Source organism: Balaenoptera musculus, chromosome 6 (assembly GCF_009873245.2).
Source record: "Balaenoptera musculus isolate JJ_BM4_2016_0621 chromosome 6, mBalMus1.pri.v3, whole genome shotgun sequence".
NCBI classification, from domain to species: Eukaryota; Metazoa; Chordata; class Mammalia; order Artiodactyla; family Balaenopteridae; genus Balaenoptera; species Balaenoptera musculus.
This window is the reverse complement of record NC_045790.1, coordinates 116,390,591-116,415,040: the sequence shown is the minus strand read 5'-3', so window position 1 is coordinate 116,415,040 and position 24,450 is coordinate 116,390,591. Positions and strand designations below refer to the sequence as shown.

The 24,450-nt window shown below is 55.6% G+C and overlaps 1 protein-coding gene across 2 annotated transcripts in view; it reads right to left on the bottom strand.

Annotated features, from left to right (window-relative positions):
• Positions 1-24,450, bottom strand: part of CACNA1B (calcium voltage-gated channel subunit alpha1 B) — a 184,987-nt gene that overhangs the window by 86,272 nt on the left and 74,265 nt on the right. For both annotated transcript variants that reach the window (XM_036855907.1, XM_036855905.1), the window contains 6 exons: positions 20,079-20,191; positions 17,839-17,970; positions 17,582-17,654; positions 7,758-7,875; positions 5,677-5,744; positions 1,851-1,957 (listed from right to left, as the gene is read on the bottom strand). In XM_036855907.1, coding sequence (XP_036711802.1) covers positions 1,851-1,957; positions 5,677-5,744; positions 7,758-7,875; positions 17,582-17,654; positions 17,839-17,970; positions 20,079-20,191 — 611 coding nt within the window. The remainder of the gene's footprint in view (positions 1-1,850; positions 1,958-5,676; positions 5,745-7,757; positions 7,876-17,581; positions 17,655-17,838; positions 17,971-20,078; positions 20,192-24,450) is intronic.

The following is a 24,450-nucleotide window of genomic DNA, read 5'->3' as shown; positions in this document are numbered from 1 at the left end:
CGCACGGTGGTCCTCACACCCACCACCCTCCACACCTGGCAGTGGGATCTCCAGGAGTCACACCAGACCCACTGTGCGTGCAGCAGAGATGGGGTGAGGACAAGGCCCAAAGCCGCGTCCCGGGGGAGGCTGCAGGACCCACAGCTGGCCCAAGAGGGGGACGCAAGGGCCAATGCCTGGACATACCCCAGTTGGCCGTGACAGGGAAGGGCCGGCACCGAGCTCAGGGCCTGCTGTGAGGGAGAGCACCAAGTGTCCCCCAGGACCCGGGGATGCAGGTCTACAGCCTGGTTCCTGCGCAGCAGTGTCCCAGACGGGGACGGGGGCGGAGGGAGAGGAAGAACATCCAGACTTCCTTTCTGGTGTCCTGACAAGCTCCCCGTGGCTGTGCTGAGGGCCCCTCCCCCTGAGGTCTCAGCCCAGGTGGGAGTGGACACCCTGCCGCACACCCCCAAGGAATGGGCAGCCCTGGGCGGCAGCAGGGGACACAGGACACCACACTCCCCTCCAGAACAGCAGGAAGGCAAGTTACACAGAAACTCCACAGGGCCCATGTGAATAAATGGGTGAGTCACCAGCCACGCCCTCTACGCAGACCGCCAGCAGCTTACGCAGCTCACGCAGCTCAGGAAGTAACCGGGTCACAGCAAGCCCAGGACCAAGCAGACCGAGCAGGTGCATTGGCCAGACAACAAAACTCCAGAACAACTGGGCACTGAGCCCCCAGCAGCTGTTGGAATGATGGCGGCTGTGTCCTGCCTGGCTCCTTGCAGGCCCCTTGCACCCCTGCCTGGACTCCCAGGGCCTGGGACCTCCCTTTGCTTCTTCTCCCCCAAAGGCCAGCACTTTCTGCTCACCTTAGAGACAGGCCCTCTGCAAACATCCTCCTAGAAAACAGGCCATGGCCCTGTGACTCCCAGGCGAGAGCGGGGCTGCTAAGGTGCACCCTCGCCGGTGCGTGTACACCCTCCCGCTCCCACAAACACACCCGCGTGCCAGCGCGCTCTCAGCGCCAACGCCTGTGTCACCACAGACGGGCCTGAGGTGGTCCGACCGCGCAGCACAGTGTGCACAGGAGAGGGAAGCAGCTGCAGAGCTGGGCCCGTGGAGCAGCGTGGCGAGTGGGAGCCGTGGCGGGGGCTGCTGAGCGGGGCGGAAGGCAGGGGCAGCAGCTCCGGGGCGGGCTCAGTCTGGCCCCGAGCCCCTCTGTGCTCTCTCACGGCCACCCAGGGACCGGGATTGGGCCAGACTTTCCTGCCTCCTTCCCCTCCTCCTTGGCTTTTGGCCCTGCGCTGGGGCGTTCTGTCCCAACTCGGAAATCCATAACGGCCCCAGCAGCGCTCTCAGCTGGCCCGGGGTGACCAGAGTCCCCGACGGAAGTCCCGGCCCCGCCTGCACCTCTGCTCATCAGCGACGCCTCCTCTCGACCCCTGTCCCAACACCAGAACTCGATACTACTGGAAACCGCGTTAAGTCTCTTGGGCTGCTGAAGTAACCCCTTGAATCTTCCGGCTCACAAAACACACTTCCGAAAGGCGGTGTGTAAGTCAGACATACCGAATCCCTGGCGCTGCCCAAGACCATCCAGGGGGCCGCCTTCCGCGGTCACTCCCACCCACGGCGTTGCCACACCGCGCTCTCACCCCGGCGGGGAGAAGCGGGGAGGCTTTACCTGGTGGTCTCTTTGCTCAAAGGCCCCCGCAGTGGGGGAGAGCCATTCCCCCGCATCTCAGCTCCTGGGGAGGGGCTGTGTCCTAACAGCTCCAGCCAAGGCGAGGGCCCCTGCGGAGGCCCCGGGGGAGCTGGACTCTGCTCCCGCCACCGCCCACAACCCACTCCGAGAGCCTTACGCGGCGATGGAGATGTTGGCGGCAGACATGGGGCTGACTTCAGCCACTTCTTTGGCCTTTTGCAGAGCAAGCTTCTGGTTGGCTGCTTCTTCCATCTCCTCTTCGTCCTGTTTGGACAGACAGAAATGTGTAGCTAGCCTGAGAGTGCTGTGTCCACTCCGATGCCACCAGCTCTTCAGCCTGGAGCCTCTGAGTCCTTCCTGCCCCCTGAGCCAGCGGGGCCAGGAAGCCAGCTCCTGCCTTAGCACGACCCACCCATGCTCCAGACCCCCCTGCTACGCCCACCTCTGCAGGCAACAGTCCCCAGGGTTTCTGTGTCAGCACCCCCTCCCAGGGCGCTCACAGCTGACAACCCCACTCCAGAGCTCCAGCCCCAGGGACCCATTTCTGCGTGTCAGTCTTATTCCGTCAAAATGCAAACCCACCCCTCCTTTATTCCCACCTGCTCCCCCATCCCGCCCCCCACCCCCCACCCCCCAGAGCACTTGTCACACTGGAACGAAGTCAGCCTCCGCCCCAGAGAGCTGCCCCAGGGCGAGGGGCAGGCTCCCCACCCTGAGCCTGGGTCCCCGCCCCGCACCACCCACAGGAGCCGTCACCAGGAACGTGTCTAGCAGGGCCACCTTGCAGCCTTTGCGCTTTTCCACCTGGACCCATCGGGTCACATCTGTCTACCTGTGACCATGCCTGGCCCTGTGTTCCCCGGCTGTGACCATGCCTGGCCCTGTGTTCCCTTCCCCGCTGAGTTCCTGGAGAGGAGCCCCACGGCTCTCTGCCACCCGGGATAGCGTGTGCTCATGTGTGCGCACCTGCGCAGACACCCCGCCCTGCCCCTGCCCTCTCCACGGGAAGGGAGTGGACATCCAGACAGACCCTCCAGCCCTGACCCCGTGTCACTAGGCAAAACCAACATGATCTGCTCCTCAGATCTAGATAAACAGCTCTAGGCTGAGTCTACGGGCCCTGGGAGGGAAACTAGTCTCTGTGTCGTCCAGCTAGATCGCTGGGACCACCCTTACATCCCCCATTACCCCAATCCCGGGCCCACCTGGCTCCCCTGGGAGCTGGCATTCCCAACATGTCCCAAATGTCCTTGAATCTGCTTTTAGAGGCATGGTAATGGCAACTAAGCCCCCTATTAGCTGTCTGAAGATTTCCCACCATAGAGAAGAGACATTCAAACTTCAGGCCCCAGAGGGGAGGCAGAGCTAGACCCACCACGGAGCACCCTAGAGACGTCATTCCTCCAGCTATGGGCTCCATCCTGGTTTACAGCCCTCAAATCACTCCAATTGGTGTTCTACAAACAAACTCGATGTGAGTTTATTTCCACTTCAAAATAAATGATGCTACCATATATTTGTGGGACGGTAAAGGAGGGAGTGTCCACCCTTTGGTCTCTTGGCCAGCCCAGGAATGCCCCATAGCCTGACACAGACAGGCGTCCACCTGCCCCAACTCCCAAAGCAAGGAAATTCCTGAATTAGGGCAGTTTGCCCTAAGGGGCCACCACCCATGGTCTGTGCATGGATACAGGGCCCCAAGGACATGGTCTGTCAGTGTGTCCTCACCCATTGACAACCCTGAAGGGGCAGTGAGAGCTCTGAACTCAAGCTCACCCAGCCCAGGACAGCTGGTGCCAGACCAACGATGCTGCTGGGCACCCCTAGCTCACGTGGTCCTGTAAATCCTGACCCCAAGAAGTGCTCTGTGGTTGCACGGTCTCCCCAGCCAGGGGCTTGGGCCATTCTCCAGCCCCTCCTGAATGGCGAGGTTCAGTCTAGGAACTGGCTGACAACAGAAATGGGCACGCCAGTGGGATTCCCAATCCTCAGAAGCCAGCGCCCAGAAGAAGGGAGGAGTCCACACCCACAGGCACTGCCCCAGCCAGCTAGGGGGTGGGGGTGGAGGGCTGAGGAGAAGCAGGGCAGGCACTGCACGGGCCGCCCCCGGGGAGCACTCCTCCCAGGGAGCCGGGTGTGGCAGCAGGGCACCTGTACAGCGCGCGCTGTCGGGAGTACCGTGGCACACCTGCATCTCTGTCGCCTGCCTTCCTCAGGGAAGGCCCGAGTCAAGCCCCAGAACGGGGACAGTGTTAAGAGTCTTAGCATGTGCTAGACTGGAGTGGGTGCAACACAAGTGGGAGGCTGTCAGGGACGGCGGGCGCGAGCACACAGACACCCACACACACAGGTCCGCGCACAGGCATAGGCCCGGCGTACAGAGCAAGTATGCGCGTGCCTGCAGGGAGCAGCGCCTTCTCAGACGCCCTGACCAGCAGGAGCGCCCTCTGCACCGGGAGCCGGGCTTGTCGAAGCGCCAGCCTGAGGCTGAAACAGCGGGCTGCCTGCACGGTCCAGGGCAGAGAGGGTGACGGTAACCAGGCAGGGGGCTGTGTCATCTGGAGGGAAACCACAGGGGAGACATGTGTAATCACATCCCCCACCAGGCTCAAGGATGAGAGATGACTATTAGACGACTCCCACTGGGTACAGCCTGGAAAGAAAGCTGTCCTGCTGGGGCATGGACTTGCTGAGAACAGGCACAGACTGCTCCTTCAGCACCAGCCTGGCCCAGACTCTGAGGACAGCACTGCCCAGTGACAGCCTGAGCTCAACCATCCACACCAGAGACAGACCACAGGGGTGCCCTCACCTCTGGGCGATGACCACAGGGGTCCCCTCACCTCCGGGCAATGGCCACAGGGGTCCCCTCCCCACCCGGGGATGACCGCAGGGGCCCCCTCACCTCCGGGCGATGACCACAGGGGTCCCCTCACCTCCCGGGGATGACCGCAGGGGTCCCCTCACCTCCGGGCGATGACCACAGGGGTCCCCTCACCTCCCGGGGATGACCGCAGGGGTCCCCTCACCTCCGGGCCATGACCACAGGGGTCCCCTCACCTCTGGGCAATGACCGCAGGGGTCCCCTCACCTCCGGGCGATGACCGCAGGGGTCCCCTCACCTCCGGGCGATGACCACAGGGGTGCCCTCACCGCCCGGGGATGACCGCAGGGGTCCCCTCACCTCCAGGTGATGACCACAGGAGTCCCCTCACCTCCCGGGCGATGACCGCAGGGGTCCCCTCACCTCCCGGGGATGACCGCAGGGGTCCCCTCACTGCCCGGCGATGACCACAGGGGTCCCCTCACCTCCCGGGGATGACCGCAGGGGTCCCCTCACCTCCCGGCGATGACCACACGGGTCCCCTCACCTCCCGGGGATGACCACAGGGGTCCCCTCACCTCTGGGCAATGACCGCAGGGGTCCCCTCACCACCCGGCGATGACCACAGGGGTCCCCTCACCTCCGGGCGATGACCACAGGGGTCCCCTCACCTCCGGGCGATGACCACAGGGGTCCCTACTGCCCTTTCGGGTCTTCAGACTGGATGTCCCCTCGGGCCCCCCTCCTGGTCCGTCTCACTCCTGAGAGGACACGTCCCCCACTCCGCACAGTCACGTGCCCCTCACTCCTGAGACCAGGGCAGCCTGGGCCCCATCTTCCAGGCCCCTCTCTGCCATCCACCACCTGCTCCCACACCTCCTCCTGCCTTTCTGGTCATTCTTCCCAGGTCTTGCTTCCTGGGAGCTGCCCTCATGGTCATCTGCCTTCCCGGCATGCTCTTTCTCCCTACCTCCTCGGTGCCATTCCCCCACAGCCCTGCCTGTCCAGGGCCTGGAGGAGACACCCCTGGACAGCAGTCACATGGTCCTTAACCCAGGTCCTGGCCCTCCTCATGGCTCTGCAGCCTCATCCAGAGTGACACAGATTGACCCCCCACCCCACCCATACCTAGGCTGCAGGTGGGTCCCTACCTACACACCTTGGTCAGTTCCTGCGCGTTGGCAAGGTTGTCCACAGCGATGGCCAGGAAGACGTTCAGCAGGGTGTCTGGTTGGCTCCAGCTAAGGAAGGGAAGCCTTCTGACCCCCAGACTCTCCCAGGGTCAGACCACGGCTTCCTCTGACAACACAGGGGCTCATCTCCCAGGCCCTGAGCAGCCTTGGTCTCCTTCCTTGGTGTCCACACGCCCCCAACCCCGGCCCTCCAGCCCTGTCAGCCCATCATCCCCAGACACAACCCAGCCCAGCCGCTGGGCCCTGCGGCCCCCTGGCCTCCACCCAGCCTCCTTCATGCAATCTCACAACGCCCGGCCTCCTCGAAAGCCCACACCACCCCTTCCCCCCGACACCTCTTCAGGGCCGACGCTCCAGGCCGGAAGCTCGCGCTGTGTTGGATTAACCTGCCTTTGCCTCCTAGGAGGGCACAAGGGCTGCCCACTCTGCCCCCACTTCTCCCAACAAGCACCCAGGCTGCATGTGGGCCCCAGCACCGTTGGGTCCCGTGAGCAGAGACCACCGATGGACCAGCTTCTGGCAAGGCTCACGGACACGTGCCTGGCTTCGTTCCCAGCTTCCTTTACCAAAGCCGAGTCCTGGGACCCCTCCCTCGAGGTGCCCCTCGTCCAGAGAAGCAGCAGCAGCACGCGCTGATGGCAGATGCCACGGGAGTGCCCGGCAGGCAGCCGCCGCCTCCAAAGCCCCCTCCCGCTGTGCCCCCTGGGAGCCGTGACAAGGCGCTCCTGTGACCCCCAGTCAGCAATGAGGAAACAAAGGCCACAGAGGGTAGGTAACTCCCCCGGGTCCCAGGGTCAGGGGCCCCAACGGCCCTGCCCCAGCCCTGCCCCGGCCCTGCCCTGCCCATCTGAACTCTGCAGGCTCAGGCCCTCGTGCTGCCGCTGACCTGAATCCCTTCAGTTTGCCTGTCGCGGGAGCCACCTCTCCCCACCTCAGTGCCAGGCAGCACCGTCCTCCCTGCGCTGCCCCCCGCCCCCCGCCCCGTCCCCAGCCCTCGGTGCCTCACCCCTGTACTGCCCCCGCACACCCAGGCCCACCCCTGGCCCCCGCGGGCGGGTGCCCCCCCGGTCGCCTAGTGCCCTGCACACTGCCGACGGGCAGGCAGTCCTTTGCATGGGGTGTCCTCCGCCCGCTCAATGCCAGCAGCCCCCTCCCCTCAGCTGTGACAGCCGAGCCGTCTCAGACTCTGCTGGTCCTGGGGCAGACGCCCAGGGACAGCCCTGTGCCCCATGTTATCCCAGGGGCTCTGGGCCAGTGCCAGGCTCAAGCAGCCGTTGGCTCTGGGTGACCCCTGTGGGTCAGGCCCCCTGTCTGTCAAGGAGGTGCCCTGGGACTCAGGGGGCACCCACATCCCAGGGCAGTGCCTCAGACAGGCCTGCTCAGGGCCCCAGTGGGGTCCACGGGACAGGACGCCAAGGTCGGCTGCTGCCCCCTGGCACTGAGCACAGCTGTGGGCACCCTCAGAGGCCTCGCCACGCCGAGAGCAGGACGAAGGCCATGCCCCTTGGGGCCCAGCCACAGGGACAGACTCCAGCTGGGTAGCACGGTCGGGGGGCCTGAGGCAGAGACCCCTGGCTGGGCTTGCCCTGATGCCGCAGAGTCCCGCACGCCAGACCCTGCAACACAAGGCCGAGGAGCGCCCTCCGCACAAGGCCTTCCTTTGCGCTTCTCTGCAGGTGAGACATTTCCATGGGCGAAGGTCTTTTTAAAAGCCCAGCGCCACAACCTAATTATTGGATTCAATTAAAGTGAAAACAAAGTCGGCGGCTGCCCTCAGGCTCAAAGCCCACGTCTTCCCGCCTCCGACCTTGCTGCCTGCCTCGGGACACCCCACGTGCTGCTCACGCTTCCTCGGCCTCCGGCCCGGCCTCAGGCTGCATCTGTAACTCAAGCTGCTCCTGGGCAGGGGCGCGTCACGGTCCACCCTCCATGGGAAAGCCACCCTCACGTTCCTGCCGACCACCCCACTGGCTCCGTCCTCCTGGGGAGGGAGGGGAGAGCAGGCCCAGGAAGCACCGACCCCCTCGCTCAGACGGCAGAAGGATACAGTTTCCAAACAGCGTCAGGACAATGAAGTAAACCGACGAGAACATGCCTTTGCTGACTCCACCTTGCGACTCGATCCCATGATACATCACCGCGTTCCAGTCCTCCCCGGTCAGGATCTGCAGAGGGAGGGAGGGAGGGAGAGCAGCCGGGGCATGTCCCCACAGCCACCCGTGTCCACACGCACGCCCGCACCCACGAGCCCATGGGCACACGAGTGTGCACACACAGGTCCTTGGATGATGGTCAAGGCAGCCCAGGAGCCTCCAGAGAAACTTCCAGAAGGACATGGCTGCTGGGCTGGGTCAGGCCTTATAAGATGAATAGGCTCTGGGTTTCTGCCAAGAATGGAAAGGGAGCTCCCAGCAGGAGAGAAAGGTGAGCAAAGGCAAGGAGACCGTGGCAGAGCTTTCCACGTCCCAGAGCCGCCTGGTCACTGCCGCACCGGTGAGGAAACAGGCTCAGAGAGGGGCGCAAGCTGCTCACGGCCAGACAACAGCTGCAGGGCCTCTGACCCTCCGGGTCCCTGTCTCCCCTCGCCCAGGGGGTCCAGGCCACGAGGGCGGCTAAATGCCGTCCTTGCCCCATCGGGAAACACGTGCCTCTTTTTCACTTGTATTTTGGGGAAAGTACAAGGGGATAAGGTAACAGACATTCGTGTGTCTGCCGCTCAGAATGGAAATTTCTAACATTTTGTCATATTCGCATCAGGTCCCACTGCCCACGATCACCCTCGACGGGCAACCCCAACCATGAACCTGGGGGGCCTCCCGTCTTTGTGGTCCTACACCACACAACACACACACACCTATAAACGAAATACATCACGCGTGTTTTAAACATGCATGGGCAGGTGTCAGACTACCTCATCATTCCGTTCATTCACTCTTTTATCTTTGAAGTTTACCCGTGTGGACACATAAAAACCCACTGTCATGGAAGGTGCTGCATAGATTCCTTCCATGTACTCACCCATCTTCCTGAACAGGCACTTCCAAGGTTTTTGCCGGTGTGTCCCATTGTGAACATGAAGTTTGTCTAGAACTGGTTCTGCTGGATCGTAGGTTCTGCACACCTTTGACTTCACTAGACATTTTCAAAGTGCTTATCCCAAATTACAGTCCCACCAGCAACGCAGGCTGTGTCTTCCTCACACCCTCGTCCCAAACTGAGCACAGTCACACCCTTTGATAGCTCCCGGCCGGCGGGGTGAACGGAAGAGCCATTCAGGTGGGACATCTTCTCTTGTATCCAGTGGCTGCTCAGATCTCCTTTCTGTGGCCTTTTCAACTCTTTGGCTTGTATTGCTGATAACTCACCTTTTCTTACAGACTTCCTTATGTATTTTTGTATATACTAGTCCTCTATCTGCAATGTCTACTGGAAAAATCTTCTGCTGGTCTCCTTTTTGCTTTTAACTAATTTTTTTGTATTATAAAGAAGTTTAATGAAGTCAAATGTATCAGTCTTTTCCTTTATGGTTTCTGCTTTTTGCCCCTTAAGAAATCTCTCTCCATCCCAAGGTCATAAAGAATTTTCCTATATTTTCTTCAAATCATTTTAAAGTTCGGCTTTTAGGTCTCTAATCCAACTAGAGCTTGTGGTTACTGTTCTGTGCACACCTGAGGATGAAGACCTACTTTTCTCCCACACAGAAGGCTCATTTTTTGACCATCCCATCCCCCTCCCATTGATTTAAAATGCCATCTTTTTCATATGACCAACTTCTTACATAGGCTTGGGCATGTTTCTGGGCTTTCTGGTCTGTTCTTTGATACTTTGTCTTTATACCTCACAATCTTCATTACTGTAGCTTTATAATAAGTCTTGATATATGGAAGGGCACATCACTCCTTCTTGAACTGTCCTGGCCATTCTTGGCCATTTACTCTTCCACAGAATCAATATGCTGAATTCCAAGAGCAGTTCTGTTGGGATTTGGATCACAAATTAAATTAGGGAGAACTGATCCCTTTACCACAGTAAGGCTTCCCATTTATAAACATAGGTATTCCGTTCTTTCGGTCTTTTAATAACAATTTATAATTTCACCTGTAAAAGTCTTGTATACTTTTTGTGGATTTATTTCTGGATAACATAGCTTTTGTTACTACTGTAAATGAAATCTTTCATTTTAATTGACTATTCTAATTGAATGATACTGTTATATAGAAAAGCTTTATTTTTCCTATGTTGATCTTGTGTTCAGCAACAATGAATTCTCTTATTATTTCTAATTGATTCTCTTGAATTTTCTATGTAAATAATCACACCATTTGTAAATAATAACTATTTTGTCTATTCCTTTCCAGTCCTTCTACCTCTTTCTTTTTATTACATTGACTTCAACTGCCTGAATACTAGATATCCTTGGTTATGCTTCCAATCTGTATTAGTCTGGGTTCTCCAGAGAAACAGAACCAAGAGGAGATGTCTGGGTATATCTTGTGGTCATGGAGAATAAGTCCCAAGACCCACAGCTGACAAGGAGAGACAATGGTGTAAGTTTCAGCCCAACTCTGAGTCCAAAGACAAGAGAAGACGGATGTCCCAGCTCAAAGATGGTCGGGCAGTGAGAGTGGACTCTCCCTTAACTCAGCCCTTTTATTCCACTCCGGCCTTCGGTGGACTAGGTGAGGCTTCCACATCTGCTTTCTCAGTCCACCAATTCAAATGCTCATCTCATCCAGAAACACCTTCATAGACACACCCAGAAATAATGCTTAATCTAGGCACCCCATGGTCCAGTCAAGTTGACGTAAAATTAACCATCAACAATCTTTTATCTGTGAGGTTTGCTACAGTCTTTGTAAAACAATAGCTTTATTGAGATATAATTAACATACCATATAATTCAGTCATTTAAAGTGTATAATTCAATGGTTTTTAGTATATTCACAAATATGTGCAACCATTACCACAATTTTAGAACTGAATTCTAAATTCAGAATTTAGAATTCTGAATTTAGAATTTTATTTCCATCTCTTCAAAAAAGAAACCCATCCATATTAGCTATCACCCAACTAGCTGTGGGTTTGTTTTGGGTTTTTTTTTTTTTTTTTTTTGAGTCCTTAGTATTTTAAGTTCTTTGTATAACATGTTTTTCATCATAATATCAATATTCTATCTTTCTAAATCTATTGATATGCTTATTTTTCTCTTTTAAACTGTAGAGATCAGGAAATTACATTGACAAATTATTGTATTACTGAGATAAGCACAGTTTAGCCATGAGGTTCTATTTTACACACAGTTGGATTTGATTTTTGAATATTCTATTTCAGGCTATTTGCATCTACCTTCACTGAGTGAACACTTAGAGTGCCTGCCTGCTGTGTGTCAGGCAATCTTCAGGCACTTGAGATCCTCAGTAGACAAAACAAAGCCCCTGCCTCACAGATCTGTGGAAGGAGAGAGCTCTCTGAAATGGAGCCAGGAGGCCTGGATGGAATCTGACCTTTTGACCACTTACTGTCCTAATGCAGGCCTCCAGAACATCTGTCAGAAACTCAAGACACTTATCAGACACCTACCCTAAAACGCCTGGTGACAGCCATCCCTGAAGGACACACATTTCCCTTCTTGTGTCAGAGCACAGCCTCGTGGCTTTTGTCTTACAAGCCCCCGACTCTTTCCCTTCCCCAGGACACTCTTTTTATTTTAGCCAAATCTGTGTCTCTTGAATTGCAGTTCTTAAGATCCCCAAACACTTCTTATTTGCAGCCTCCTGCAGCTTTTTTGGTTGACAGAGCTCACACTCTGTCTGCATTTTGCTTTCTTTACATTGTCTTGGCCGGGCTGTGGGGTCAAGGTTGTCCTAGCCCCATGAAATGGTTTCTCCCCTTCTCTGGAAGCGTCTGAGTCCATTATCATCTGTTCCTTAAAGGCGTGGCAAAGCTCACCTTATAACTCCCCGAGCCCTGGGCAGGAGGCAGGAAGGCAGGAAGAGAGCTTTGACTAGGGATTCCATTTCTTTAATGGTTATAAAATTATCCAGTTCTTTTTTCTTCTTGAGCTAATTTAAGTAACTGATGTTTTCCTATAGAAGTGCACATTTCATCTAAGTTTTCAAACCTATTGGCATAAAGTTGCCATAATATTCTTTTGGGATTTTAAAAATTTCTCCCTTTTCTGTAGTTATACCTCCCTTTTGGGCTATACTTTTTAAAAAATTATTTTTTTATTGAAGTATAGTTGATGTACAATATTATGTAAGTTACAGGTGTACAATACAGTGATTCACAATTTTTAAAGGTTATATGTCATTTATAGTTATTATAAAATATGGCTATATTCCCTATATTGTACAATATATCCTTGTAGCTTATTTTATACATAATAGTTTGTACCTCTTACCCCTATATTGCCCCTCCCCTCTCCCCTTTCCCCACTGGTAACCACTCTTTTATTCTCTTTATCTGTGAGTCTGCTTCTTTTTCATTATATTCACTAGTTTGTTGCATTGGGCTATACTTTTTATTTGTGCTTTTTTTCTTGATCAGTCTTGCTATAAAGTTATCTACTTTATTAGCCTTATTGAGAATGAGCTTTTTAGGATTTTGTTATCTTGGTATTTTAGTTTTATGTTTCATTAATGTCTGCTCTTAGCATCATTTTTTCCTGCTTTCAATTTCTCTTTGGTTTACTCTTTCTTTTTTCTAGATTTTTAAGATAAGTACTTAACTTATTTATTTTTAGTCATTCTCTTATTTTGATAATTGCTTTTAAGACTCTAAATTTCCCTCTAAGTATTGCTTCAGACTCATCCTATGAGTTTTGCTAATTATTGTTCAGTTCTAAATATTCTGTAGTGTCCACTGTGCTGTCTTCTTCAACTCAAACCCTCAGCTTTCAAATATGGGGAAGATCTTAAGTGACTGTTTACTAGTGCTTTCTATTTGTTTAAGTAATATCAAGAATGTGCTGGACTTCCCTGGTGGTGCAGTGGTTAAGAATCTGCCTGCCAATGCAGGGGACACGGGTTCGATCCCTGGTCCCAGAAGATCCCACATGCCACGGAGCAACTAAGCCCGTGTGCCACAATTACTGAGCCTGCGCTCTAGAGCCTGCGAGCCACAACTACTGAAGCCCACGTGCCTAGAGCCTGTGCTCCGCAATGAGAAACCCCCGCAATGAGAAGCCTGCGCACCTCAACGAAGAGTAGCCCCTGCTCGCTGCAACTAGAGAAAAGCCCGCGCACAGCAACAAAGACCCAACGCAGCCAAAGAAAAATAAACAAAATAAATAAAATTTTTAAAAAAAGAATGTGCGCTGTAGGAGCGCGATTCTTTAATGCTTGTAGAAATTTCCTGAGTGACTTAACACGTGATCAATTTCTGTAAATGTTCCTGTGCCCCAGATAATGACTATTTTATTCGCTATCAATTGGCGAGTTCTGTATGCATCAGCCGAGTTGTGACGGTCGTGCTCATGAGTTCTTTTACATCCTGTCTAACCCTTATCAGCTTCATCCTTCAGTCTGATAGAAATATAAATCTCTTAAAAGAGGGTGGACTGTTGATTTCTCCTTGTGATTCTGTCGGTTTTTGCTTGGTATGTTTTTTGAGCCGTGCTGTTAGGCTGCATCTTCCTTTTATTGTTACGTAATATACTTCCTTATTTTTACTAAAGCTTTTTTTCACCTTCTTTTTCACTTCTATTTTGGCTGATGTTAACATTACACCAGCTTCCTTTTGGTTAAGGTCTACTTAGTTTATCTTTTTGTACCCATTTAATTTTAAATTATGTAATATTTCAAACATTCAGAAAGGTACAATGAATAATATTTAAAGCTCTGTGTACCCATTACCCAGCTTAAGAAATAAAACTTTAAAATGTAGCTGAAGTTCCCTGAATAGAAATCTCCAGTCTCATTCCTCCTCTCCCCAAGCCCACCTCACCCTGAATTTAGTGTTAAACATTCCCATGCAAGCTTTTACACCTTTACTTCCATATATACCATAAACAATATTGTTATGCAATATGTTTTGAAACAAGATGTTTTCATCCTTATTAAATATTTAGTATCATATGCTAAACCATAATGGAAAAGAATGGAAAAAAGAATGTATATGTATGTATAACTGAATCACTTTGTTGTACAGCAGAAATTAACACAACATTGTAAATCAACTATACTTCAATTTAAAAAATTAGTTAAATAAGTAGTATCATATGCTTTGTATTATTCCAAGTCTTGCTTTGTTTTTTTTTAGCTTAACATTGCTTGCGATCCATGTTAATAGAGTTAATTCTAGGTCATTCACGGCCCTGCTGCACTGATAGAACACCCTCTCCTTATCCATTCCCCTGACGATGAACAATCAAGAGGTTTCCAGTGTCTTGCTGTCACACACGATGCTGCTGCGATGGTCTCGCAGGTCTCTGTGCATCCGGCCAGGGACCTTCCGGGGCATGTACCCACAAACAGGAACTGCTGTTGTGTGAGTTCCGGTGGGTTAGATACAGTGACATTACTTTCCAAAGTGGTTCTACCAACCCACCAACAGCATAAAGGAATCCCCATTTCTCCACATCTTCTCTAAAACGTGAGACTGTTAGATTTCTTAATTTCAACTAAACTGACAGGTGGGTTTACTTTGCATTTCCTGACTACGAGTAAACAGATGATGGTTTTTACAGGTCTACTCATCAGCCCAATTTCCTGTCCCGAGTTCCTTGCTTATACACTTTGCCCTTTCCTGCTGCATTATTTGTCTTTCCTTTTTGATTTGTGGAAGTTTTCGATTTATTCTGACTGTTGGTTATTAGCCAATGCTGTGGAAACATCTACTCCCAGCCTATGACGTGTTTGTTTGACCTTTTTATGGTGTCTTTTGATGCACAGAAATTTGTATTTCAATAGCCAAATTTGTCAATGCTTTCCTTTATGATTTGTGCTTTTTTACATCTTCCTTAAGAAGGCTTTCCCTGCCTTCAGTCAGTAACATTACTCTCCTGTATGTTCTAAAATTTCAGAGTTGCTCTTCACATTTACGTCTTAATTCATCTGAACTGATATTCAAATCTGCTACAAGGTAGAAATCCAACTCCACGTTTTTGTCTATGGATAACCAAACTGTCCCACTCCATCTGCAGTGACAACATGAGTATTCTGTGTATACAACTATTTCTTCTGTAAATAATGACATTTTTCTTTCTTCCTTGGCAATCCTGAGAAATTTTATTTCATTTTTTTCTTATTCTACTGCACTAAGACCACTGATACTAGCATAATCTGCTAAGGGTTTTTATTCGCAAGGAGTGTTGGGTTTTATCATGGGATTTTCTTTTAGAAAAAAAATTCATGATGGACAGTTTCAAACATACAAAGTGGAGAGTGTAATGTACCCCTACGTACTCATCACCCAGCTTCAACAATCAACACAATTTGCCAGTCTTGTTTCATCTGCCTCTCTCTCTGGTGCTTGGCTGTGCTTTTGCTAGAGTTCAAATGTTTTTTCTGATCATACATGGTTTTTTTCCTTCTTTAATCTGTTAAGATGATGAATTACATTAATAGACCTTCTAATGTTAAATCACCTTGCATTTCTAGAATAAATTCAAGTTGATCATAAAGATGATCTTTAAGTACATCCAGATTGGATTAGTTCTTATTTCCCTCAGGATGTTTTGTCTCTCTGTGTGTGATAGTAATCTATATTTTCCTTCTCTTATATTGCCCTTGTCTAGTGTTTTCATATCAAGGTTATTCCAGTCTCATAAAAGGGTGGGTGTTTCCTTTTTAACTTCTCTGGAGTCATCTGTATAAAATTGGAGTAACCTTTCTTAAATATTCAACAGAATTCACTTGTAAAACTGTCAGCGTGGTCTCCAGGGCAGGTAGATTTTTCAAGTATTCAATTATTATTCAGAAATTATTCAATTTCTGAAATAGCTCAGGTTTTCTGCTTCTCCTTGGGTTAATGTACTTTTCCCCCCATTTATCCGCTTTCCTAAACGTATCCGTATCCGTGTCTGCAGTGCTTTCAGCAGTTGGGTGTGACTCTCAGAATCTGTGTCTGGATGTGTCTTTCTTCCACCTCGGATTGCGGCTCTCTGAGTGGGAATTCCAGGCCAACAGGGACCGTCCTCCAATATTTTAAAGTTGCTTTTCCCAGACCTTCTGGCATCATTGCCACGAGAGGCCTGCCATCAGACTGGCATTCTTTTGCAGGAGATCTGTCTTTCTAGAACAGATTTTAAGATTTTCTCTGTATCAGGCTGTGTCCAGGTCTCAGCTCTTTCTGGAACATCGCTGGCACCCTCTCTCTCCGCCTCTGAGCCGCAGCTGGCTCAGGTCCTCCGCGTTCTTGAGAGGATCACGTCAGCGTACGTTCAGCCTCCACTTTTTATTTAAACAGCTGTGTCTTCTACTTCTAGGATTGTTACGTAGTTATCTTCCGCATTAACCAGAGATCCTCAGTTCCAGGTGCCCTTCTTCTGTACTTTTGCGCTGAGCTCTCCCTCGTGCCCTCTGAGGGTTAAAGGCACCTGCATTAGCACGCTGCTGCCGCTTCTTAGGAGCGGCTCACCCCCCACCTGTGGGCGTGGTCGGGCAGCTTCACCAGGAGCAGAGTTCAAGCTGTTCTCCCCCTGGTCACATGCCTCCCTGTGCCCTCTCCAACCCCATTCAGAAGCAGGGGCTCCAGCCTGGGTCTCAGGCCCTCGGCCCAGTGTCATCCTGCGGGCGTTACAGGCCCGGCTGGGCCAACGGTCGGTCCTGGCGACCTTCCTCAGCCTCCTCCAGCCTCAACCACTCTCTCAGCCTCCTTAAAGGGCTGGATGCTTCCCCAGCTCTGAGTCAGTCAAGCCATTGGCGATGCTTCTGATGGAGAAGGTGCGAAGGGTAGTACGCTGATGGGCAACCCAATCCTTAAAGCTCAGAGGACGGTGAAGCCACAGGACTCGAAAGTGGGGTCAGACAGGAAGCAGAACGATGACAGCCCGAGGTCTGGAGTCCTGCCAGGCCGGGAGCAGACGAGCCTCTGGGAAAAGAGCTGCTCTGCTCCACCCAGGTCGGGAGGGGGGCTTGCGGGCGAGATCACTAGACTGAGTCACCCTGTCAGCAAACGTCTAGTGTGGTTCTAACAGTCGGCTGGAAAGACGCCCTCCTTTGAGAGAGGAGCCCCAAAGGTCCCCTCTCCTACACTCACTGTGGCTCCAGCGTTGGCTGGGGGGCAGCGCCAGCGGCCCCGGAGGCCAGGAGCAGGCAGGGCCCTGGCCAGAGCGCCTGCAGCCTGCGGGCTTCCCTAGGTGCCATCGCGGGCCGCCCCCCCCGCCGCCGCCAGTCCTGCTCGGCCTCAGACGTGGCGGAGGATGCTCGTGGGGCAGCGGGCCTCATCACGTTGGTGAGGCCAGTTGTGGGGCCCCAGGGGCCGCGGCTCTGTGAGGGGGACAGCGCTGAACCGGGGAGTCCTCAAGCGGGAACCAAGGCTCAGCGTCCCCAGGGGCTGCGGGCGGCGTGTTTCCAGACACAAAGGGAAACTGAGGGGCCGCTGGGGCCCAGCCATTGGAGGGAGAAGCCTGGGGAGTGCTTTCCACTCGACTCTCAACGGACAACGACGGCTGTGATCGGTTCCAGGTCTCGGGGGCAGAGCGGTAAGTGGCGACCTGAAGCCGGGGCCTCCCAAGGTGTCCACCTGTTCCTCGGGCAGCTCCCTCCCGACCCGGCCCCAGCGGGGGCGCCGCACGTCAGAGACCTGCTGTGCCTGTCCCCTCACGGGCGCTGGGGAGGGGCTGACGGGGGAGGAAGGCTGCGCACCCTCACACCCGGCAGGGAGGGCCCCACACGCCAGAAGTGAGCCGGGAGCCGGGAGCCTTACCTGGAAGACAGTGAGGATGGCAGCGGGGAAGGTGTCAAAGTTGGTCGTCGGAGTCTCGTCCTGAAAGTTGAACCTGAGAGGAACAAGGGTCTTGGACAGAGGCAGCCCCCTCGGGACCAGGAGGACCGGCACCTGGCCGGGCTGCGTCTGGTGTCAGCGGCCCCACCTCGGGACCCTCAGGGAGGGGCGCGGAGGGGGAGCCCGGGGCGGCACCGCCCCCTCTGAGCCCTGCGTCCCGGGGGCCCGGCCTCGCTTACTGCCCCCCGAAGAGCTGCATGCCCAGCAGAGCGAAGACCACGATGAAGAGGAAGAGCAGGAAGAGCAGGCTGATGATGGACTTCATGGAGTTGAGCAGGGACACCACCAGGTTCCGCAGGGAGCTCCAGTACCTGCGGGGAGCGGCCTGGTCCGAGCGCGCCGGCACTCCCGGACATGGACGGCACGTGCCTGCGGCTGCCGGCGCCTTCTGGCCTGAGGGCCCCACACTCGGTGCGCGGAGAGTGCTTTCTCCAGGGGTCCAGAACACCTGCTGGACCGCGCCCGCCCCCCGCCCACGGGGACAGCAGACGCCGAGGGTCCAGCGCTGAGCTCACGATCGCCTCCTACACCTCCTCCCCAGCCTCCCTCCCCCACGACCACGCCCGCCTTCGCCCCTCACCCCCCTCGGGCCACGGCCACGCAGGAGAAGGGGCCGCACTGGAGCATCCATCAGCATCGCCACCCTCAGCACGCGGGTCCCGCGCAAAGAGCCTCCGCTGAGCAGGCCGGGCACGGGGTGCAGACGCTGACCCCAGCGGTCCCTCGCGGAGGGCCAGGGCCACGCAGCGCGGAGCAGCCCTCCAGCCTCGACTCCCTCCCACCCCACCCCTCCAACGCTCCTGGGGGTCCGAGACTCTGTCCCTCTCGTTCAGCTGGACCCCCCCGGGCTCACAGGCCCCCTGAGGTCTGCCCACGGCCTAGCTGCTGCCGGCCCGCTGGGTGATGAGTCCCCTCCAGCTGCGACCCCCAGGAGAGCCCAGGCGGACGTACCACGTGCCTCTGTGCCTTTGCACTTGCTGTCCCCTGCCCTGGCCTAGGGCATCTGCCTGGGACATCCCTGGGCCCTTGTCCCTAATGCTGCTTCACAGAGGCCCACCATCCTCCTTGGGCTCTCTGACTAGGTAGGTGAGAGTTAACGGGAGATGGGCTGGAAGACTCCAAACAGCCTTCTCCTAGGATGGGCGGGGTGTAGGTCAGCCCATGTCAGGACAGGGGCCACCCGCTTTCCAGGAGGAAATGGAGCTGCTGAGATGCCAGGCCCACGACCAAGGTGAGGGCAGCGCCGGCCGTCACCTCCTGAAGCCCCTTCTCCCGCAGAACCAGCAGAGGATGGAGGGCAGGAGGCGCAGGGCACCCGGCAGCCTCTGTGGGCCAAGCCAACCGAACTCCTGTCCAAAGCTCCTCCACGGTTAAACTGTCGTGACCTCGAATGGCCTCAGGGTTGGATTTAAAACAGAACAGAAAAGACCAGGAGGCTGGGGAGGTCACTGCAGCGGGGGCCTGGAGCCCAAGCCACCTGCGCAGGCTCGGTCTGGACCGTCCCACGGCCGTCGTGACGCGGGCCACCAGGGACGCTGCGTGGGGGCCGGTGCCAGGCACGTGTGGCCACGCGCTCCAGCCGCTCGTGGGGTGGGCGCCTCAGAGCCTCGGGGAGGCTCGGGTACCGCTGTGGAGTCCTACGGCCATGGCCGTTGGGGTGCGGGCAGCTCTGCCGCTGCCGAGACAGCTGCGGACGAGGGCGGCCCCCCTTCCCGGCGCTGCCGCTCTGGCAGAGAGCGGGGAGGTCTGACCTGCGTCGCATTCTGGCCTGGGCCTCAGCCTCCTTGTGGGCAAAAGGGAGAGACCTGCTTCCAGGGCTGTGAAGAGCCAAGTGGGATGAAACTGAACACACGGTCAGGGCCCCGTCCTGTCACCGAGGACAGGCCAGGCAGCGTCGGCCCCGAGTGGAAAAGGCAGGCCTGGGAGATCAGGTCAGAAGGTCAGGGTCCCGTCGGGACCAGGACGGGAGCAGGGCTGCAGGGTAGGTGAGCAGACTTAGGGGCGGGACGATGGGAAAACATCCATCTGATAACCTGTGTTTTCTCCATTAACTCTGGAGCAGAGTCATCCTTTGAGGTTGAAAGGTGGGCTTGCTGATTTCAAGAGAGGACACAGGGTGAAACTGTGGGGAACGAGCTAACGAGAGAACCAGAAGTGCTGAGGCAGCGCTGAGGCTGCAAATGGCGCTGCAGGTAGACGGGCTCCCAGGGCCGACGCGAAGTCCTGCTGGGCTGCGGCCCTCGCTTGCATGGGCTGCTTTGTGACTGTCTTCTGTTTTTAACCAGTTATAACCCACAGAAAGAGATTCCAGGCAGCTGAGGGCAAGACCCATGCCACACATCCCCAGGAGCGGCACCGGTGTTGGCTTGGCTCCCACACTGCCTGCGCCCCCGCCCCCCAAAGCGCACGGATGACATACTTCGTGACTTTGAAGATTCTCAGCAGCCGGAGTGCCCGCAGCACACTGATCCCAAAGGAGGTTCCTGGCTTGATGGCAGCCCAGACCACTTCGAAGATGCTACCCACGATGACCTGCAACGGAGATGGGGTCAGCCTGGGGCGCGTGCGCGGCTGCTTCTCTCCGGCAGCATCTGCCCCGCCCACCCCGTCCGCAGCTCAAGCCACAGAAGGCAACGTGAGGCCCAGGCCTCACACTGAGCCCCTGCAGCCCCCGGGAGCTGCAGACGGTGTCCGTCCTTCCCCCACCCAGACACACCAGGAGGACACAGAACACGAGCGAGTTGGGCCTGCAGCTTTCCTGGCAGATCTTAAAGCCTCCTCGTCTGATGCCTCCTCTGTGCTTCCTCACAGCCCGGTGACCCCTCTGGGGCCGGCAAACCGCCTCGACAGCTTTGACTGTTAGGCTGCTCTCACACAGACCTTGTAACATCCCCTTTCTGATCCTGCCACCTCTGAGATGTTCCAGTTCATAGCTGCATCTTGTCTTCTTCCGAACAGCGGGAGCCAGCAAGTACCACCAAGGGCAGATGGGGGCAAGCCCGCCCCTCGTTTCACCAACAGTCATCCCGGGCGCCGTCCACGTTGGTGGACCGGGACTCGCGGGCAAGAGGCCTGCCCCTCCTTCCAGCCACTCCTCAGCGTCAGTGTCTCGCGTGAGGGACTCAGAGAGGCCAGGGCAGCAGGGCTGAGGCACAGCGGACGCCTCACCCCACAGCACCCCGACAGCACTCCCTCCCTGGCCACTGTGCCTCACGGGGCACACGCGGGCTTGCGGTCGGCGCTCGCGTGCTCTTCGTGCGTGTGGCTGATGCCCACTCCTTCTAAGCGGGCTTCTGCAGCTGGCGCGGAGAACTCCACTGCCGAACATCAATCTCTTAAATTCCCTTTGGCTTCGCTTGGCTCACACATCACCCAAGGTTTCGGTCACTTCCCCCCTTTTCGTACCAACTGTAAACGTGATCAGCTCGACACCAACATCCTCACCAAGCTGACAAACGGTGACTGTGCCAGGGCAGCGGCCCCTGCGGGTTAGCACTGGCCCACGACCCTGCGGGTTCGCACTGGCCCACGACCCTGCGGGTTCGCACTGGCCCACGACCCTGCGGGTTCGCACTGGTCCACGACCCTGCGGGTTCGCACTGGTCCACGACCCTGCGGGTTAGCACTGGCCCACGACCCTGCGGGTTCGCACTGGCCCACGACCCTGCGGGTTAGCACTGGTCCACGACCCTGCGGGTTCGCACTGGTCCACGACCCTGCGGGTTCGCACTGGTCCACGACCCTGCGGGTTCGCACTGGTCCACGACCCTGCGGGTTAGCACTGGCCCACGACCCTGCGGGTCTGCTCTGCTGGCTGCAGCAGCGCCGCATTGCCCCAACGCACAACCTTCCACTGCACGTTTCCCCGCCCCGGACGCAAGCACAGCGTTCAGAGGAGTTCAGACCTGCCCACAGCTGCTGCACCCACCACGACCCTAGCAGGGCAGCAAATGGGACGAGCTTGTCGCGTCTGTCCTTGGTCCCCCGACAATCACCACCAATTTGTCTCAGCATCACACAGCACCCAGATCGTGCCCAGGGCTGAAGACTATTGTTTTCTAAATCTACTTTCTTCTCACTGTCACTCTTCCAACATGTCTCCTATTCTCCATTAATCCTCAAAATTTGCTCGCATTGGGTCACAATGTAGGTGGCCTCTCAAGACGGCCCCCACGATCCCCACTGCTTCGGGTTCACCCCCTTGTACACCCCTGTCCCCTGGAGGGGGGGGCCTGGACCTAGTGACCCACTTGTAGCAAACAGAACACAACGAACGTGATGGGCTGGCACCTCGGAGAACAGTCACAAGAAGACTGAGGCTTTGGCCTTTGTGCTCTCGGCCCTCTCCTGGGCCACGGCTGCCGGGTTGTGAGGACGCTGGGGCAGCCTGTGCAGAGGCCCACGTGACCAGGCCCGAGGCTGCCAGCAGCCCCCGGAGTGAGGCTGGAGGATGACTTCCTGAGGTCTGTCAACAGCCACGAGCACAAGCTTGGAAGGGAGCTCTCCAGCCCAGCGGAGCCTGCGAGGACTGAACCTCGTGAGGGACCCGCTGAGTCACAGCCTGACAGCGCCCCCACCGGAATGAGAGGACGAACATTTGCTGCTTTAAGCCACTAAGTCCTGGAGTAACTTGTTACCCAGAAAGAAAACACCAATACCGACTCCGGAAGCAGGAGTGCCGTGCTGCTGAACTAAGAGCCCCAGGTGTGGGGGCGCTTTTGGAGTCAGGGAGCGGCACCAAGCAGCACATCCGTGAAGGCCTGATGCACCCTGAACCCACTCTTCCGGGGATCCTGGACTCTGAAGATGCCGCCCGAAAGGTCTGCAGGAGAGTGAGGAGTCATAGGAGACTAAGGAAGGGAGCGGGCAGAGAGCCACCGGGCAGCCGCAGGGACAGCGGGAGACGTGCCTCCTGAGCGGGAGCTGTGGCGGAGGGGACGCCGCCCAAGCAGAGAGCAGTGCAGCTGCCTTCGGCCTCCTGCCGCTCGCGGTCAGAGGCGAGAGGAGGGCGGGAACTGAGCAAAGCGCTGCTAAGTAAAGAGAAGCCCCAACTCGCTAGCTTGGGAAATGCTCAGCCTCTCCAGAGACCAAATGAGGCCAACGTTAAGAAATGGCATGGCCTAAAAATGAAGCCAAGGGCACGACTGGGGCTGGTACGGAAGATCCCAAAAGATCAAAGGCGGGGCCTCAGAGCATATTCAGCCGCTTTCTGGCCCTTCAAGGGATGTAGGGTGAGCCTCGCAAATGGGCCTCACGAAGCAGTAAGTCCTCCAGGACGTGGAAGGGTGTTGACCTTGGTCATCTCAGCAGCAGCTCAGTCCGAGAAGGGCTCATCTCTAAGAGAGCTGTGGGCACGGCTTCCGTCCGATGGAGTGAACTCTGGGAAGACTCACAACACACCCACAATGCTCTTAAAAGGCTTACATGCACAAAAATACCACCAGCTTGGGTTGAAATGCAAAAACCAAAATGAGGCCTTTGGATTCCCAAAATTCTACTAAGTAGGAAGCAGGCCAAGAAAACCTCAGCTGAAAACGTTTACTACTTTTCACGAAAAGGAAAGGGGACTCGGGGTAAAACCAAGAGCCCGAGGGCTCCCAGGCCCCAGAACGAATCAGGGCTTTCCCAACACTTGCCTGCTGGCCAGCTGGACTCCAGCCGGCCCTCCTGTGCATCCCACTGGCCCTGTTTTGAACGGGAAGGTCTGAAGCAGCTACCCCTGCCCGTCCCACCGCTGTGTGCTGGGTGTGGGGGTGGATAGCTTGTCTCTCTCAGTTCACGGCTCTAAGATTGAAAGAAACTGTAGGAGCCTCAGCCAGACCTGGGTCCGATTTGGATGACGAGATTCGGGGCGCTGAGCTGATGCTGTGATGGGGTGCGTCTGGGAACTGGGAGTGGAGGTGAGTGTATCTTACACTGGGAAGAATCTGGATCACAGGGGACTGTGCTAGTCAGCCTCCGGACGGCCCCGAAGGACCCCTGCCTCCTGGTGTTCGCATCCCTGGGTAACATTCTCCCCATGAAAAGCGGGCGGGCCCGGCGGCTCCCTCCTGACAAATGTTAATACAATAGCAAGGCTGACCGCTGTCTCTCCTGAGACTGGTTTCTGCAGCCTCTCAGGTACTCGCATCACGAGCTGCCACACAGTGAGGACACGCAAGCAGCCTGTGGAGAGGCCACGGGACCGGGAAGCGAGGCCGGTCACCAACCACGAGCGAGTCCTGTCAACAGCCTGTGACGAGCCTGAACAACCCTGAGGAACCCTCCTGTCCTAATCAAGCCTTGGCATGACTGCGTCCCCGCCTCGGCTGCGCTGTAAACGCGAGAGAGATCCCGGGCCACTGGTACCCTGTAAAGCCACGCCTAGATTCCTGACCCTTAGAATCTGTGAGATAACAGATGCTTGTTTTAAGCTGCTAAGTTTTGGAAAAATTTGTTGGCTTGTGTGCAAATTATTCCCCTGCCCTGGGGCCTAGCTGGTTCCCAGACACCGCCACTCTGAAGTCTCCTCCCCTGTGGGTCCCCTCTGCCTATGTGCACCACAGCTTTCTTTGTAACCAGGAAGGCAAAGGGGCAGAAGCGTTGGCTTCCCCCCAACCATCTGTGAAAATCGCAGGTGCCCATGTGCCCCAGAGAGCACCTGGGCAGCCACTGCCTTCCCCCGCCCAGAGCTCAGGCAGCATGGCGGGTGAGCGACGCCCGCCCCGGGCTCCAGCGCTGACTCCCCGCACGCTAGCCGCGCAGTCCTGGGCCCATCACACAACGTCTCCAGTTATTCATGTATGAAGTGA